General features: G+C 35.2%; 1 protein-coding gene across 1 annotated transcript; it reads right to left on the reverse strand.

Annotated features, from left to right (window-relative positions):
• Positions 1–1,488: 1,488 nt before the first annotated feature.
• LOC149806932 (cytochrome c oxidase subunit 6C-like) lies at positions 1,489–17,613 on the reverse strand. Its single transcript, XM_089959892.1, has 4 exons — positions 17,489–17,613; positions 10,310–10,467; positions 5,926–6,025; positions 1,489–1,588 (listed from the first exon to the last, which is right to left on the reverse strand). Exons 2-3 carry the CDS (start codon positions 10,465–10,467, stop codon positions 5,926–5,928), a joined length of 258 nt encoding a protein of 85 aa, XP_089816018.1. The 5' UTR covers positions 17,489–17,613; the 3' UTR covers positions 1,489–1,588.
• Positions 17,614–18,798: the final 1,185 nt, after the last annotated feature.

The following is an 18,798-nucleotide window of genomic DNA, read 5'->3' on the forward strand; positions in this document are numbered from 1 at the left end:
CGCAAGAGAGACATTTCTGCCAGGACACCACCTTACATTCGCAAACCACGACCTGCAGCGACGGTGACTGCATCTCCAGTAGCGTCTGGTTCTTCTACTTTGCCGTTGTTGGTGATGCCTGCGAAACCCAATTTGATATCCGTTCTTCCTCATTTGATGAAACAATGGAAACCCACGTTTCCCAAAACAATTCCTTCAGTGGTGACACCTTCCTCCTCTTTAGCTGAAGTAGCAGCTGCTCACAAAGTACCTCCTCCCAAAATCAAAGTTTACTGGATTTATCCAATTAAGAACTGTCCCGTTTCAGTCCATTGCAAACCTCTCCACAACGTGTGATGCCTGTCATCAAGTTGACACGATGTAAAGACAATCAGTGGCGACGAAGTCCAGTATATAAAAGACATGATGTAAAGGATGGGGATTAGTGTTTTTGTACCCCTGAACGCCCAAAGATGTCCACTAAAAGAAGTGCACATCACTTTCTGGCTAAAAAAAAGAAAGAAAAGGAAAGGACTGCATCCTCATTCAGCCAAACATTGGGACATGTTGTCTGTCCTGTCCAAAGCTCCTTCACTCATCCGAAAACAACTAATTCAAACAGCCTCCAAAGACGTCGTTGATTCAGTGTGTGAATTTTGCCTGAATGTCTTGAAAGGCATGATACCTTTGTTTAAACATCAGAAAGAATGCTTATCCAAGCCTCGACACGTTCTTCGCCAAATGGTTCAAAAGAAAATACACGTTTGTCAAAAGAAAAAGATTTTGGTACAACACAGAGTTATATTGCCCATGTTATTAGGTTCCTTGCTGAAAGGAGTATTGGGAACAATGCTGGGAGGACTATATGGGTGTAATATAAAAAAAGATAAAGAAGATAAAAGAGACCTCTGGAGTTAAAAGTATGATTATTTGAAATTAAGGAAATTCAATGTTGAAATTGTTAGCAATTACATTCTTGATATCTTTCAACTCATCACGACATCACGGAATGTGCAACAATAGATACATGTATGAATCACAATTTTCAATGGATTCCAGTAATCTAGCACTGTAGATAAAACACAATGAAGTTAATCTGACTAAATAACATCGCTTTAAGTTGAAGCATAAATTGGTTCAATCACAGGCTAAAGCAGCAATGGACACCAAGCACTATACTTGTCAATTAAAACATCTGCCTACTGTTTTGTCTTTATATAAGATTGCTTTTGTCATCAAATGTGTCTCCAAGTTTGGTGCCACTTATACTTTCAGCCAATTTCCACATAAAACAATGAGAATGTTGAAGGACAAAATGGATGGAGAGCCAGTCAACAAAAGTAACATAATGAAGCATTAACTTAAACACTCTGACAAGAGGATGCTATCAGTTTTAAGAAGGCCAGCTAACAATTAAAATTACTTTTTTCTTTGAATAACTATTACTTTCTTCAAGCTTATAAATTATCCATACAAGACACAAAATAAATAAAAGCCAAACATCACTAGTAGTAATTCACAATTTTAATGCACAAAATTTAAAGTTCACATTCAATATAAATCTTCTGCTCAGAAGCTGGACTTTCACACCATTTCATATAATAAAAACCTGAAAGAAAATAAACGAAATGTAGAACAACAATACATGATTAATAAGAACAGTTCATTATCTGGATCTATAAGCCAATTTTGTTTTACCAATATTCGTTTTTAATCTCTTGATATAGATACACAATAATTAGTCACATATCACTAATTTGTAGGAAAATATTGAAATTCATTTTAATTTGGGGTTCAAATTTTGCTCTTTTACTGTCGATCATTTTACCATATAATTTCTCTAAGTTGAATCTAAACATACTATACTTGCCTTTATTCTAAACAAAATGGGGACATAACTCTGATTAAGCCCATATCTTACCGTATGTGTGTGTGATTTTTTTAAAATGAAGTTTTAACAAATCATATCACTACGATGTCTACCATGTGGCAGTTTATAGTGATGTCTAGCACCGGGGCATCATGCTGCAGACATGTAGCATATGTCCCACCCAGTCACATTATCCTGACACCAGGCCGACCAGTCTTAACACTAACCTATTAATGCTGAGCACCTTTGGTATGACTTTGGTCAGGGGTTCGAGCCCATGACCACCCGCATCTGAGGTGGGCACTCTAAACATATCTTACTGTGATAGTTATATATGGACTGAGATTCAAAACAACCAAAAGGTTTTAATATGCCAGAGGTCACGTTATCAAATACATAGAAGAACTATGGCCAATATTAGACATGATTACTGCATATAAATACTTAAATTTTGTATAAAAGGCTGTGGATACTTAGAGTTTCATGTAATTCAACATTTACATTCAACAAAACTGGAGACAACTGCTGCTTTTTACTGTCCTGTCTACATGCTGCTGTAAAATGCAATCAGGTATTATAAAAGTGGAATGGAAGTGCACCATAATGCTAGAATGGCCTTCTTAAGATCAAAATTTAATGGAAGTAAATTCTTTTAATGCTTTTGCACCTGTAATTTTCATCTAAGATGCATATAAGCATTTACATTGAGATGCAATTTTAAACCTAATGCCACTGAAGTTAATTAATGCATGAGTACTCAAAGGGACGTAACTCTGCAAGTACCCTCTGTGGTGAACATAAGTAGAAGCCTGGACCAACCCACACAAAAGGTGCACCTGCATTCCCTTGCCATGGAATCAAATATTCCAGACCTTTATCCACGTTGACTGGTAAGAAGTGTTACAAAATGGTGGTTCTTTCTTGACCCTATACGGAGAATGCCTTACAGCTATGTGTAAAAATCTGTTTGGGGTTCACCATCTCTTTTGAAGTGTTATAGTAATAGCATTAAATCTCTTAATGGACTCTCAGCAATAAAATCTAGAGTAAATAGCTGTCATACTTGTAAATTTTAGAATGAAAGAAATATCCTAAACTGCTTGCAAGATGAATTAGTACAATTTGAATTCTATTGACACTAATAACAACTATTTCAGGATAGCCTCCAGATGCAAAAATGGAGATAGTTCTAAAGATAGCTGAGGTTTAGCAAAGCAAGATTAGAAAGGGGAGTAACTGTAAATATACATTTTCCACGTTTTGTTGACTTTTTAGTACAATTCTTTAAAAATCCGATGGAATCCTGCAATCACATTATTTCATGTATAAACAAAGAGAAATAACTCTTACACATATCTCTGGAGAACCTAAGTAATTCAAATCCTGGATCAACCTAGCTAAAGATACATCACAATAATGTCTGCTTTTCTTTTTACATGGGAATATATAATGTGGACCATTATCATTTATTTAAGCCACAGTCCTTAATATAGGTCAATCTTCCTAATTAAACCTCACTTATCACAGCCTGACATCAGCTTTCGTCACTATTCTGATGCTATTTTCACATGTCCAAAATACCATATTACCCAGATTAAGACATTAGAGGATGCTGAATTTAGATGAATTAGAAAAGCATATCAAAACATTTATCTGACTGGATGTATGTGTATGCAAGAGACTTTTAGTTGTCTACATTGCATATTAATGTCAGGTTTCTCCTTAAACTTTGTGATCTGCCACAGAGGAGTCGTTTCCATGGTTTACAGTTCATCAGCTCTGGTATCAATTTTTCCTGTACTCAGATCAACTTGGGATACTTCACCAAGCACATACTTCTTTGAGAATTGATGCAATACTAGTATTCAATGAATGATCAAAAACATTTTATAACATGTCATAAAGACCAAGTTTACTAACTGTTTACAATAATTTTACTTGTCCTTCTCAAAATAATTCCTTTTGACTTAATGCACTTCTCCATCTTCAGACCCATGTCCTGAAGATGTGTATAACTACAATGACAGCATTCACAGCAACTTGGTGCCTGCATCACATAGTTCCATCTTTAATAATACTTTCCCCATAACAAACCATTCAAGTGCAGAAAAGCCACATATCTTATACAATATAATCTTTAACTGTTGTCCTTCCATCACTAAAATGTTTCACCCATATACTGGTTTCAGATTTATCAAGTAATTTAGGCCCAAGACTGCTTTTATCTGTGAAATGGATACTCCTAATTTTACATAAAATTTAACAATCACTCTTTGTTTAAAAAAACAAACAAATTTATCTGCCACTTACGTTGCCAAGATAAAGAAAAAATGACACAAACTTAAAACTGATGGTGCAAAGACAGACAGGTAAATTTTTATGACAATTGATTACTTCGTTTAGAAGGTATAACATTTGTTCTAGAACTTTTTGATCCACCCTCATATTAGGATCACTGTGAGATAAAACATATTCCAGTAAAAACATGAGAAGGTAAAAATACTGTTCCCAGTGCAGACTAGTAAGTCCTCTAGGAGTTTCATGATTACTGGACAGCAAGACTGATTTTTGGTTTTAACAAAAATACATTAAGAATTAGATGAGTAAGACAGTTATAATAATATGCATATTATCACACATGTAACATCCCAATTGCAACATATCAGTGGACATGGTGAGATAATATCAGTTAAGGATACAGACTTGTGATAATGTAAAGCTTTGAGATGACCCCCCTGGGCCCCAAGTAAATCTATGTGTGTGTGTGTGATTTGGATTTTTAACGTAGCTTTAACAATTATTCAGTCATATCGCTACGATGTCTGCAGTTGACAGTTAATAGTGATATCTAGCATTGGGGCATCATGCCGCAGACATGTAGCATGATGTCTCACCCAGTCACATTATCCTGACACCAGGCTGACCAGTCCTAACACTAACCTCTTAATGCTGAGCGCCAAGCGAGGCAGCTGTTAGTACCATTTTTGTAAGTCTTTGGTATGATTTGGCCGGGAAGTAAATTATGACTTGATCAGATCAACTTTTGACCAAATTATAATTTATTTGATTACTGCCCATCAACGTATGTGATTTTTCTAGTGGTAGAAACAAAACAATGTTTAAAGGCAATCTACAGCAGATACAGTATTTAAGTTTTAATCTACCCCTCTTTTACAAATTATTACTGTTATTATTTTAATTATTATTATTATTATTATTATTATTATTATTATATTACAATTTTTTTGTGTCTATGTGAATTCTATCCCCGCACAACAGAAACTGGTGGGAAACAGTCTCATGGGGACCGGAAATGTTAAATCAGTATACTCAGATAATAAAGGTTCACGTGTACACAACAAGTTGTTAACTGATTACCTTGCTGTTATAATCTGGAGAGTTTATTGCCAAATGCAGGATATTATAAGAAGTGTTATAAGCAATAAAGTGACCAAAGGTGATCTGTGGTGGCTCTAAAGTGTTTCAACAAAACTCAACTGACCTTTGTTGGATGCGAGATAAATGGATAGATCAAACAATAAATGATTTAGGCAGAAATACTTGAGTATGAGTATTGTATTTTAATTTTGTTTAATTATTACTAACTGCATAGCAAAAGTTGTTTTTAGGAGAATATTTAAGGGCAGTTAATACATTTTAGTTCCTGTCAAAATATAAAGCTATCTCTCAATGCTAAAAAACACTAAGAAATATGAAGCGCAGGAATATATTTCATGTCCAACTCAGAAAATTCCTTGACAAGAAGGACATAATTCAGAGGAGTATTAGAAAACTGTCAGCAAATGTTTTTAAAAAAAATGATTCAAGGGAAAATCTGGACAAGAAAATAACTGAGAACCAGTTAAGTGTCTTAAGTCAGTTTTCTTGTGAAGGAAACTAAAATTTCCAGTTTTATTGCTTTATGATTTGTATGAGAGAATCTTTTGTTTTCTGATGAAATATATCAAGCTGACTGTCTGAATCTTCAGATCAATGAAAACTCTATGCTATGTCTTTCTACAATTTTCGTTTATGCCTAGACTATTCAGGATAACTGGACCTTCCAGTAACTTTACCTAATAGTCTTTTGCTGACTTGATCTTTCCATCAGGACTGACACACTGGAAAATTCCTGCTCTCACTTTCCGCTCAAAGTCTGCTTCAACATCCAAATTCCTGGAACAACAAGACTTTATATTTTAGATTTATGAATGTCTAAAGCTGAAAATGTGTGTGTGTGTGTGAATATTCCATCCATCTGAATAAATTTAATTTTTTTTTTTTTTAACTAAAGGAGGGATTTAAAGGAGAATCAAAGGCAGATTTTGAAAATAAAATGTGATTTCTGCACACTAATTATCCAGCACAACTGGTTAGAAATCAGCACGATCATGCATCCTAGAATACGCCACATTCTAACAAAGCATGGTAGAAGACACATGCACAAACATGCAATCATGCATCCAAGAACACATCTTGTTTTAACACAGTATGGTAGACATCACTGGCACAAACACACAATAATGCATTCTAGACCAGACCCTGTTTTACCACAGCATGGAAGAAATCACTGGCACAAACACAACTGTTCATCATCAGAGGTCTCATAAATGCTTAATCACACGTATATGGCTGCTATTTTGTTTGGGGGATGCAGAAAATCAATTAGGTGGGAGTCCTCTGTACACATGTAATAAGTGGGTGGCAAAATTCAAAGGCTTGCCAGTCGTGCTTGAGCCACATGCTGTGTATGAAAAGCGTTGATCAATTAGCTGTGCTGACATTTACAATGAGAGAATTTAGTGGCTGAAAGCACCCCCCCCCCCACCGACATGTCACCATTATACAAGTACATCAAAAGAAGATGCTGCAATAGCTGGGCTGCAAGATCAAAGGCTTTGACCTGCAGCTGGTGAAAAAATGTACTGATAGTTACAGTGCTTGAATTCAGAGGAAGAAAGACCCAGAGATGTACATGTGGTCATTGATAACTACATAAAAAAAACCAACTTTAGCTTTCATTATTGTGTTCATTTCTGAGTGTAGCAGAATAAGCAGTGCACATGACCTCAGAATCAAGACATGTTGAGACTTTGTATGAGGCGCTGTAGCGGGCAAAAGATGGTCCAATCAGAACGTTGCCGTTGAAATTGTAATGTCATATGTTCAGAATTCCAATTGCTGGTGTTGTATCAAAAATGTTTGTCCTTAAAGTTCCATTTTCTAGGTCAAAATTTTAGATTGTATCTGTTGAATTAAACAGTAATAGTTAAATGTTTGAGTCGTTTGAATTACACGGCGGTGGTTGAAATTTCAGTGTCATGCATCAAGAATTCCTAACTTATGAAATGATTCAAATTGTTTATGTTGAAAGTTCCATTTTATATGCTGAGTATTTAGATTTCTTATTTTGAATTACACAGCGCTAGTTGAAAATTCAATGTCCAATGTCGTGTTTTTATATTGTATCTTCTGAATTATACGGTGGTTGTTGACATTTTAATGTCATGTCAAGAGTTTCAATTTAAAATGTTGAATCAACATTGATTGTGCTGAAAGTTCCATTTCGGATGTTAAGTTTTTAGACTGTATCTGTTGAATTACACAGCTGTTGTTGGACATTTTATTGCGCTTGTCAGAATTCTTATTTTTATATGATGAAATGATGTGTTGTGTTAAAAGTAACATTACACAATGTCCACTTTAACAATTCAAAATAATATAGAATATTAAGATACATTATTTGTGTATTCAATTATGAGGTACTATTACATTTCATGAATTTACAGTTTGAAAGATAACATTCACAAGTTGAGATTTACTACGAATTTCTTCACTAAAGGTTGCTCTCGTGAATGGACCACATTATTTTTTTAAACAAGTTGGCAGCTTCTCACTGCTGTGAAATTCAACAGATGAAATCTAAATATTTGCCATATGAAATGTAACTTTCATCACAGTTACATTCATTGTGTGCATTAGGGATTCTCGACATATGATATTGAAATTTCAACCACCACTATGTAATTCAAAATACACACTGTAAATAGTCGACATAGGAAATAAAACTTTAAACCATCACTGTACAATTCAACATATAAAATTTAAATCTCGATCAAGAAATAGGAACATCAAGGACGTGAAATTTGATCCAACACGTAATACTGGATTTCTCGACATACAACATCAAAATTTAAACTGCAACTTCCTCATCAGACCAGCTTTTGTCTGCTATGGCGCCTCTTAGACTTAGACTTGAATGAGTATTTTGCTGTTCAACGGCAAACTGATGGAGACTGTAATGAGATTCAGGAGTGTTAAAGTTGCTAGAACTGATAGTTTGGATGGGACAATAGCCAAGTGTAAGAAATATGCTTTGAATAAGACCTTCCTTGGCATGACTCACTCTGATGGACAGTGTTATAAAGAATGTAGAAATCAAACTCAATAGCAACCAATAGTTCTTATAATTTGAATAGTTTTCTGGGAAGGGACTGCATCTTTTGCTGGTGGGACTCCTGGACTCCTAGTTTAAAAATCCATGCAAGATCTCTGATCATAGAATACACCATGTTATATACATCACATACATATAGGAGAATGCAATTTAAGGTCATGGTTGTTTACATACATCACTCATTTTTGTGACAATACGAAAATAGCAAATCAAAAACTAGCTAATCAATGCACAATGTTAGTATAAGTAGTGTAGTCAAATATTAAAAGCATAACTTTGCAATCTTGTTTATGTATTGTTGTACCAAAGCTATCAATAGTGATCTTATTCAGAAAAAAGTTTCAAAAACTAGATGCACAAACATGGCTTGGAGCCATATTTGTTTTGCTGCCATCTACCAACAAGTGATAAAGTTTGTATCTAAAAACAATTGCAGTTTCACACCTAGCTCTCAATTTCTTAATAGTATTCAAAGTACACTGTCATCTGCATGTCAGTTAAATGTGGAGAAATTCTTCCTTTTCAATATGATATCACAGTTCACACATCTTTTAATAGCCAAGTGTGAAGTTTTGAGACACAGAATGTAAAACTTCTGTGATTTTTCATCTGGTCAAACAGGAACACTTACCACAGGCCATTTCCATTTTCATGAAAGGGAACATTCATCGATAAATTGTCAAGCTAACAATCAAAGAAGCCAGCTGATATTTTGATAAGGCTAAATAAAAAAGTATATGTAATTTTGTTTACCTGCCTATTTTTTCTGCTGCACCTACAATTTTGGGGTGGGGGATTTCAAGAGAAAAAAAAAATTAAAATTGGAACGCAACTATGATAATGAAGACTACATACCCTGACAAAAGTTTCAGGCCACTGAAACCCACTGGTTACCAATCTCCGTAGACAACCATTCCTTGCTAATTTCTACACATAGGACAATTATACATATAATAATGTACCATTCACAGTACTCTTCCTGCAGATTGTAATTACCAGTATCAGAGTTAAATTGAGGATGTGAATGATAATTATTTTCTTCTAATCCTTCATTGAAATCTGCCAAGCCCTAAAAGCAGAACTAAATTTTTGTACTGACCTATCTTCCTACTTTAATTTGTATCTTTCTGTAACCAGAACCAATTTTTTTTATTTGGCCTAATTACATTTCAAAGGCAAACTCTACAATTTCCAATGGAATGGAGTGGTTTAGTATGCATGACCTTTTAGCAAGACTCTGGCAGCGATTCATTTCAATACTAGTTGCAATAGATAGGCTGATTGGGAATAAATGTAATTTAACAGCCAGTTTTTAAAGATACATCTAAATTAATGACTAGCACCTTAGACTTGGGTATTCATTTGCTAGTGTCCACACAATGTTATCATGGCACGCTAACCTGATGGGAAATGACATTCAAGTTGGCACTATTGTCTTTATGGGCACTGCACATCAATTAGTAGGCATAATTAACTCGCTCTGATGGTTTAGTTGCATTTTGAAACAGGATACAAAGAGTTTATTATTGGTCAATAAAGGCAAGACAAAAGATAGATACCAGGGCATCTTGTAGTCAAATTCTTGCCATCCCAAATAAAAGCTCGAGTGGCTAATTTATTGGGATGTGCATAGATAAAACCCTGACCTGTAGACATAAACCTCAACAATGTTAGAAAAGTCGCCTGGGGTGGATCATAATGATGCACAGAACACCCTCAGTTCTGTTAAGATATCATGCCTAAAGCTAAAGGCAGGAAAATAAAACACAGGGGTTAAACTGATTATGGACAATGTGGAGAAAATAGCATAATAGCTCTTGTACATTGTACAAGTTAGCTATAAAAAAAATGGATTTAAAAAATCATATTAAATACAAAAATCTAAGAAAAAGAAACAAAATTTACTTGTTTTTAGTTATCAAATGGATTTTTTTCCCATCCTTGATTTTAGAAGAGGGCAACATGAAAGGATGCTAAGACAAGCTGGAAAGGAATTAACATACTTGTAATATTCTTGAACTTTATTCTTCCTTGGGACTTGGACTAAATATCTCCATGCAAGACAAGTTACAGTAGTGAATGCTACAGCTTGAAGAAAATCCTTCTTAATCTGACTGGAGAGAAGCCCTCTAAGCTGAGGTTTAACAACTCTTGAAGCCATCTGAAATACAACAATAATTTATCACAAATCCTTTCATATTACTGAATAATTGCTTCTCGCTTAAAAAATGATTTTAAAAATGTAAATTATGTTAACAAAATACTAATATCACCAAAGTTACATTTGAGTGTCACATTTCTCCAGTTTCAAAAACTTTTGGTGTGTGGTTGAAGACAATAGTTTTGCTGATTTGGAAAAATATTGTTTTCGGTAATTTTGACTTTCAGTTTCTGGAATCCTGTAACTTTGTAAATTCAATTTGAATCTGACTGTGAGTGGTGTAAAATTATCCTGGAAGAATGATGCTGCGAATGATGCCAACCAAATGCCATTGTAAAAAGTCAGTGACTATGCTATTTGAGCAGCATTCAATTTAACATCTACATGTTTATACTTTGTGAATAGAAAATAGTAACCTATCTGACTGCTGTATGACTCAAATTTTATCTTAGGAACAAAATTGTAACGGAAAATGCCAGAAGATAATCTCTAGCATTATTTATTCCCTTAAGTGATAGTAGAAAAATAATAAATAAAATAAAAAGGCTCAATCAAAATAAATCAGCATATGTATATTCAAATTATATTTTTTTTCTAAAAGCAGAAATAAGTAAAAGAAATTAAATGTATTCTCACTGAATGAGGCACCCTGTTATTGGTTGGGCCCAAACCGGAAAAGGGTCAAAATATCTCAGGGCCAAACTTGAAATGGGTCTCAACTTCTGGCAACCCATGTTAACATGCAAGCTTGGAAACTGATTGAAATCAAGACCAAATGCCTCATGAGTGTATGGAACACATCAGAGGTTTAAATGACTCACTCTACAATTTGTAGACCAAGCCTTATCTAAATAAAAACTCTGTTGCTAAAATCTGTGTGAAAATTATCAAATTCTTTCAGATGTTTGGAATTTTAAAATGGCACTTCACCATGTAAATGCAGACACTATCCTATTCATTTCTACTGAAATTAAATGGTACGAATACTTCTCTCTGGATTAAAGTCAAATCTTTGTGATGAAGAGGGTATGCACTGGAAAATATAGAAACATTATCAAATTTCTTCATCTGTGTCTTCCCTACAGAAAAGGATGACTACATCAGTCTGAAGATTACAAGAAGACATTTTTTCAGAATTTCACAGCTGAACATCCAGAAATTGTTGGAATGTTTTCTCAAGTCCCTCTATAGCAAAATATGACAGAAGGTTTAGTTTCATGAACAATAACATAGAATAACATAGGTATAAGGGGAAGAAACAAACCATTTAACTGGGGTGTGTGTGTGTGTGTGTGTGCATCTGCTTGATTTTCTTTCCAGCCAGGATATTTTATCAATGTAATTTCTATTCTCAACCAATATGACTGACACAATTAGTTCTTTATTTTTTGTGCAAATCAGAGTAAGAATATTGTTTTCAATCTGTTTGAAGGGAGTGGGCCAGAAAAAATTTATAAAAAAATGAAACTCTCAGGCCCTTCTTTCCCACAAAACAAACATGCCAGTCCCTAAAATGCAAGACCTACTTTAAATTAATTTCATACCGAGTACTGGTTTTCATCACTGCTGTTAACGAAATAAAATCCCAATTTAAGCAGACAGGGTCACACAATTCATTTCCTAAGCTTACTATTTCTGAGGAAATACATGCAGAAAGATGGTCCACTGAAGCATTTTTATTAAAAAAAGTATAGCAGTTTCAACGCCATCAAATAGTATTAAAAGATATGGCCCTTTCAGACAAACTGATTCTGAGTCAATCAAGTGATTTTTTTCGAAGCCACTCACCATAGCACCATGTCTGAAATATATTTATTCAAGCACTGCAATGAATTTTTAATTTAATGGTGTTCCTTTAGGTTTACAATGGGAGTTGAATCAATACCATGACACCTATACTGGCCCTATACCATACCAGGAGCATGACATATCCATTGTTACTGTGTGCATCCTGGGTATAAATCTGGTTATACAATTCACATGGCAGTCATCCAGCTTTATCACAATTGTCATGTAATACTGGAGAAAAATATATTTTAAAATGATGAAAGGGCTGTATGCAATGGACAGGGAAAGTAAACAGCATTGGCTATGGATAAAAGAGAATTTTATTGCAGAATTTCATCTCTGGGTGCCCCAGATAAGTTTACATGGCTAAATACCACTTTACATATGCAAAAAAAAGGGGGAGAGGAGACGAGGGGATAGATATTAAATATAAGCAGCCCACATACATTACCACTGCTAATGTGTCAACACATTAACTGATGACTGAACTCAAGAGACTGTTTTTCTATATAAAACAACCCAGCATATTTTAAGATCAATGACTGCACAAAACTGCAATTGTCACATTGTTTAGGTCCATAAAAAAGTGCTAAAACTGTGGCTTATATCTGCTTTATTTTTCTGAACATGGCACAAAAATAATAAGCCTTTGTTATAATTCTTTTTTGCTTTACTTGTATTTCTTAATCCCTGAAATACAGATCTTGCTTGGTTTCTGTTATTGGGGTCAGAGATAATAACTGACAGATCTGAATAGCTTCACCAGGTACATGGTTACTGCTGTGAAGAGCACCATCAGCACCACTGTGAAGATTTCTAGCAAGCTATTTTCTGTGGCACACTATGCTGTACTTTTCGGTTAATTTACTGTCTGGGTGTTTTTGTTCAATTTTTTAAAATACTTTTTCAACATTGTAGATTTATCTACCTGGTACTCCACGACAGTTTGAATTTTGAAAAAGTAGTTAACTAACCTATTAATGTTGAGTGCCTAGCGAGGTAGTTGTAAGTATCATTTTTACAAGTCTTTTGTATGACTCACCTAGGGTTCAAACCCATGGCTTCCTGCTCTAACCACTAGGCCACCAGAACGGTATTGAAGCAATATGATTTTCTGGTACTGATTTTGTTATTAAAGTTTTCCTAAGGTCCAGGTTAGCCATACTGCTCACCTCAAGATTTACTGATTTTTTAAATAAAGGTAATTAATCAGGACAATTTTGGTCCAAACTTTTAAGTCCACATCATCACTTTGTCAGCAATAACAATATTACTTTAATGGTGAATAAAAATGTCCACATCACATTGCAAAAACATACTTCATTTTTACAACTACCATTTCTACATCAGCTGTTGTCTAAACATCAGCTTTTAAGCATTTAGACACCTAGTAATATGTTTTCCCTGGCAATTAGTATGAATAGGGACACTGCATTCCATGCAACCAAATTTTGTCACCCCTCTTCTCTCTCCAGGTTGAGCGGCCAGTAAACATTCATTTCTGTCAAACATTTTTCCAATGGCATGCTGCACACTTCCTCTGATAGATTCTAGAATGCGTGCTGCAGCCTTTCCAGCTCTAGTGTTACCAACCAGAAATGCAACTAAGTCCTCCAGATAGGTCTGAAATGTTGGCCACATACTTTTGACTTTCTTTGGATTTGTGTCTTGTACAATCACATATGCACTGTATGCCGAAGTTTCCATTAGGTAAAAGAAAATTTAATGCCACCATTTATTTGACCAGTGATGAAGATAGTACCCAACCATCTGGTCAGAGATCTACTCCCTTCATGTTTTGTTGGTAATCTGATAGCATTTTGGGAACTTCAACCTGTTGCTGAACAGCCATACTAGAATGTCTGTTTACCAAGCCATGTGAAAATTTGACAAGACACAAACAGCTTTTGTATCTTGTCAAACACATCCTTCTGTGTGACTTTGTATTCATGTTTCTTCAGTTTCAGCTGTCTTGGCAGCAACTCTGTTGGCAAACCCTTCCTGTTGTTACAGACCGTTCCACGGGCCATCACCCCCTCTAGTATGCATATCTATCAATAAATCTGTGCTTGTGTAAAAGTTGTCAAAATAGACTGTCAGATTTTTTCCAAACATGTATGAGCAGAGATTCATTACTACTCTGTAAGCCAGCCCCTTTTCTTGCCCATCTTTGCCAGTGTATACCTGCAATCTGTGCATGTATCCAGTTGAGCTGTCGGCCATATTCCATATTTTCACATCACATTTTGTTGGCTTTGCTGGGATATACTGTCTAAAAGACAGTCTTCATTTGAATTTTATCATGCATTCATCAATAGTTGCATTTGTTTTGGGTACTAAATTTAATGAAAATCTCTGGTTTAAATATTCCACGCACCATCTAATTTTCTTTAATTTATCTGGTCTTCACTCTGGCTGAGGACTTGCAGCTTGTTCTTCGTTGTCATGGAGATGCAAGTATCTCCAAATCAGACAAAATCATTATAACTATACATTGTATAGACCTACAACGTAAGACACATCACTGGATATTTTTGCTCTGAGGGTGATGGGTCTTACTGCCTAACTAATGGTGATGTGTAGCATGGTTTGATGTCGACTAAGTGTAACAAAAGTCAATTTTTCAGGAATATCACACACAACAGGCAACCAATAACGACGTTTTTCTACAAAGTAAAGTTATGTTTTTGTCAGACTTTACTTACCCTGATGTCTTTTCTCTAATAAATTCAAATTCTCACAAAAGAAATGGACCTGTTTTCAAGATTTGTTGGCCTACATTTCAGTTAGCTGGAAAGTGATGAAAGCCAGGAATGCCGAAATCGGGTTAAGTTGAAATATTATTCTTTAACAAAATGAATATGAATATATTATGCCTATTGGAACTGTAAAGCAACATTTGTTTTGTTCAAGAAACATATCTACAACATGAACAAAGTTAAACATACTTCGGCATACCTCGACTACCATCACATTGCAACAAATACAAATGTATGTCAATGGAACATGAAAATGCATCCATTTGCTAGTGTCATATATTCATTCTGCCAGGATAAAGATAGCACAGTAAGTATATTAATTACACATAAATTAGCGGAAGAGTGTCAATATAGGCAGTCAAGTGTGTGAGATATTCCGGAAACTTTGACTACTCATTCTGATGTCAACCGACATCAGAACAGGATATACAAGGCTGTTATTTGGATAGGAAGACATAGCACAAAAACAAAAACAACATGTGCTATGTCTTACATTGTAGGACCATACTTTGTAGAAAAGCGTCTTTATAGGTTGCCAGTCGTGTGTGATATTTCTGAAAATTTGACTTTCTTTACACTGTTAGGCGACATCAATCCCCCAGAACAAAAATATCGGGTGATGTGTCTTACATTGTAGGACTTGACAAAGTATAGTTATGTTTTTAGGACTACTATAGTCTGACTATACCAACCCGTCTGTTTGTACCCCCCTAGATTTTAATAATGGAAACCTTTAATGTGATAAAAAGTGCAAGGAACTTAGTCAATTCAAAAATTAATTTATAATTTCTAACCTGACTGTGAGTAGAGTGACCTTAACACTGTCATAATCTGTGAGTTTCATGCTTAATGGAGGTTTTCAATATAATAGACAGACATGCTCGAGCTCCATTTCCAGTTCCTTGATAAGTCCATTTTCAGCAAAGGGGTGTGTGCACAACTACCAATGTACATACATGTCATCTGCTTCTGATATTTTCAATGTTGAATCAAACAAAGGAAAAGAATGAAAACAAAAAATTTGCCTTTCAGGTTGATTTTACAAGTGGTTTAATTTCTATGTTTATGTGTGCAAAGGGCTAAATTCCAAACTCTAAGCATTATGGTAATTTACGGAATTATCCGGCCGTTACCAAATAGGATGAGCTACGTCATTATGTTGTCTGATGGAAATAAAGTAGCCCATAGTGTACGCAATATGGCGCCATGTTAGTATGAAAAGTATGTTAAGCGTGAAAGGTGCAGGGGATGCCAGCATTAATACCATTCTGGTCATAGGTTAGAAATTATAAATCAATGATTCAATTGACTTAGTTCTGTGCACTTTTTATCACATAAAGTGTTTTCGTTATTGAAATCGGTAACGGGGTAGAAACAAACGGGGATGTATAGTCAGACTACTATAGTCTGACTATACATCCCATCTGTTTGTACCCCCCTACCAATTTCAATAATGGAAACCTTTAATGTGATAAAAAGTGCAAGGAACTTAGCTGATTCATTCATTGATTTATAATTTCTAACCAGACTGTGAGTAGAGTGGCCCTAACACTGTCATCATCTGCGCATTTCATGCTTAACGAAAGTTTTCAATATAATAGATGGACATGCTTGAGATCAATTTCCAGTTCCTGGACAAGTTCATTTTCAGCAAAGGGGTGTGTGCATGACACATACATATGTCGTCTGCTTCTGATATTTACAATGTTGAATAAAATGACAACAACAAAAATTTGCCTTTCACGTTTATTTAACAAGCTGTTTAAATTTTATGTTCATGTGTGCAAAGGCCAAGGGATATTCCAAACTCTCAATGTTCTGGTAATTTACGGAATTATCTGGCAGTTACCGAATATGATGAACTATGTCATTATGTTGTTGGATGGAAATAAACTAACCGCTAGTGTAAGCAATATGGCTCCGTGTTAGTATGAAAAGTCCGTTAAGCATGAAAGGTGAAGGGGATGGTAGTATTGGTGGCATTCTGGTCACAGACAGGTTAGAAATTATAAATCAATGATTCAGTTGACTTAGTTATGTGCACTTTTTATCACATAAAACGTTTTCATTATTGAAATCGGTAGGGGTTACAAACAAACAGGGATATATAATGAGACTATTCTACTGTATACATGGCACGCAAAAGTAACATGCAACATGCTATAAACCAGATACAAATCTGATCAATTTTAACGTATGTACGGGGAAAAAACAACAAATATTTCCCGACGGTACCTACCAAGTGCTAATTGGATGAGTTTATACAACTATCTTTTTTTAAAATTTACTTAAGTGGGTGTGGGGTGGGTGTCGGATGCTATAAACTCACAATGGATAATCTAGTTACTGCTGAAAAATAATTTCCCTAAACTTGCCGATTTTCACTAGGAATGCTAACCAACTAGAATTTTGCACTTCGGAATAAGAAATATATGAAATTAGATATTACAGCTTTAAAACGTGCATATCGTTACCTTTATAACTTGACCTTGGCGAAAGGAAACTTCGATCTAGATTGGTTAACTAACAATCTATATTTTCAGTACATACTGGCAGTCCAGTCTTGATGGGCGCGGTAAGTTATGGTTCCGGACCAGGATACCTAGGACGATTCAAATTTAACAAAATAAATAAATAAATAAATAAATAAATAAATAAATATAATCCGGTTAGTGATGATGATGATGATGATGATAATAATGACGACGACGGCGACGATGATGTCATTAACCATCCATTAAGTTTAATGCTGCAATCTCTTTGATAAACACGCGCGGAGTTCGGTAGAGACCGTCGAGGACAGATGATTGTGAAGACGAAGAAAAATAGAGATGTTGCAAAACTAGAAGAAAAAAATATAATAATATGAAAAAGACAGCAGGAAGAAATGTTTTATGATATCATATAAGTTATATAGAATTAATAATATAAAATTGTAAACATTTTCCAAACAGAACGGATTGTACTGGAGATTGCTTCATTATGCTATGCAGAATTAATATGATACAAATTATACTATCATACGGGTTAGATTATTGCTATGTACAAAGGTTTGTAAATATTTTCTTCGTAATTCCCCATGCAGACAAGCAGTAATAAAATGAAATTCATTTTCGATATTAACGTCATTCTTCTTCTTGTTTTTATTCTTGTTCTTCTTTTTCGGTTGTCCATCGTATCCAGCAGCAGGAAGGCTGGACAGTCCATTAGGTCTACGAATTAAAGAACTCAATTAGAGAATGAGGCAAAATGGACATTCCAGGTCGAGAAGGATAAATCGAGACCTCTAACTCGTCAGGGAGGCTGCACCGTAGACTAGCACGCTGTCGTTGCTTGCTGCTGTAGGTGATTGAGGAACGACCGGTGGTAGATTGTCGTTGATTGTTTGCGCCACTGTTTACAGTGGGGGCGCTGTACCCGGAGCAAATAAATATCAGCTGCAAGTAGTGAATAGGGATACCCTAGCGACAAGGGGACTTTAATGTTAAACTAGGGGGGTTGTACCCTGGCGACAGTGGAAAATTTAACATTAGAGAAAAATGTTTGTACCCTGGCGACAATGGGAATTTAACATGGGGAATAAATCGTGGGACTGTTGAGCGACAATGGGAATTTAACATGGGGAATAAATCGTGGGACTGTTGAGCGACAATGGGAATTTAACATGGGAATAAATGGTGGGACTGTCTAGGGACAAGGGGAATTTAACATGGGATTTTTTAAATTTTTTTTAAATTAAAAAAAATGGGGTAGGCAATTGAAAGTCTATCTCTTTTCGAGAGAT

This window comes from Sinohyriopsis cumingii, chromosome 1, assembly GCF_028554795.1.
Source record: "Sinohyriopsis cumingii isolate HCF-2022 chromosome 1, ASM2855479v2, whole genome shotgun sequence".
NCBI classification, from domain to species: Eukaryota; Metazoa; Mollusca; class Bivalvia; order Unionida; family Unionidae; genus Sinohyriopsis; species Sinohyriopsis cumingii.

What these genes read in the sequence shown, in the direction of transcription:
- LOC149806932 (XM_089959892.1), bottom strand. Translation starts at nt 10,467, where the DNA reads ATGGCTTCAAGAGTTGTTAAACCTCAGCTTAGAGGGCTTCTCTCCAGT. An exon ending in AAAGTTCAAGAATATTACAA is followed by an intron (nt 6,026 to 10,309) that starts GTATGTTAATTC and finishes TTGTTGTTCCAG; the next exon opens with GAATTTGGATGTTGAAGCAG.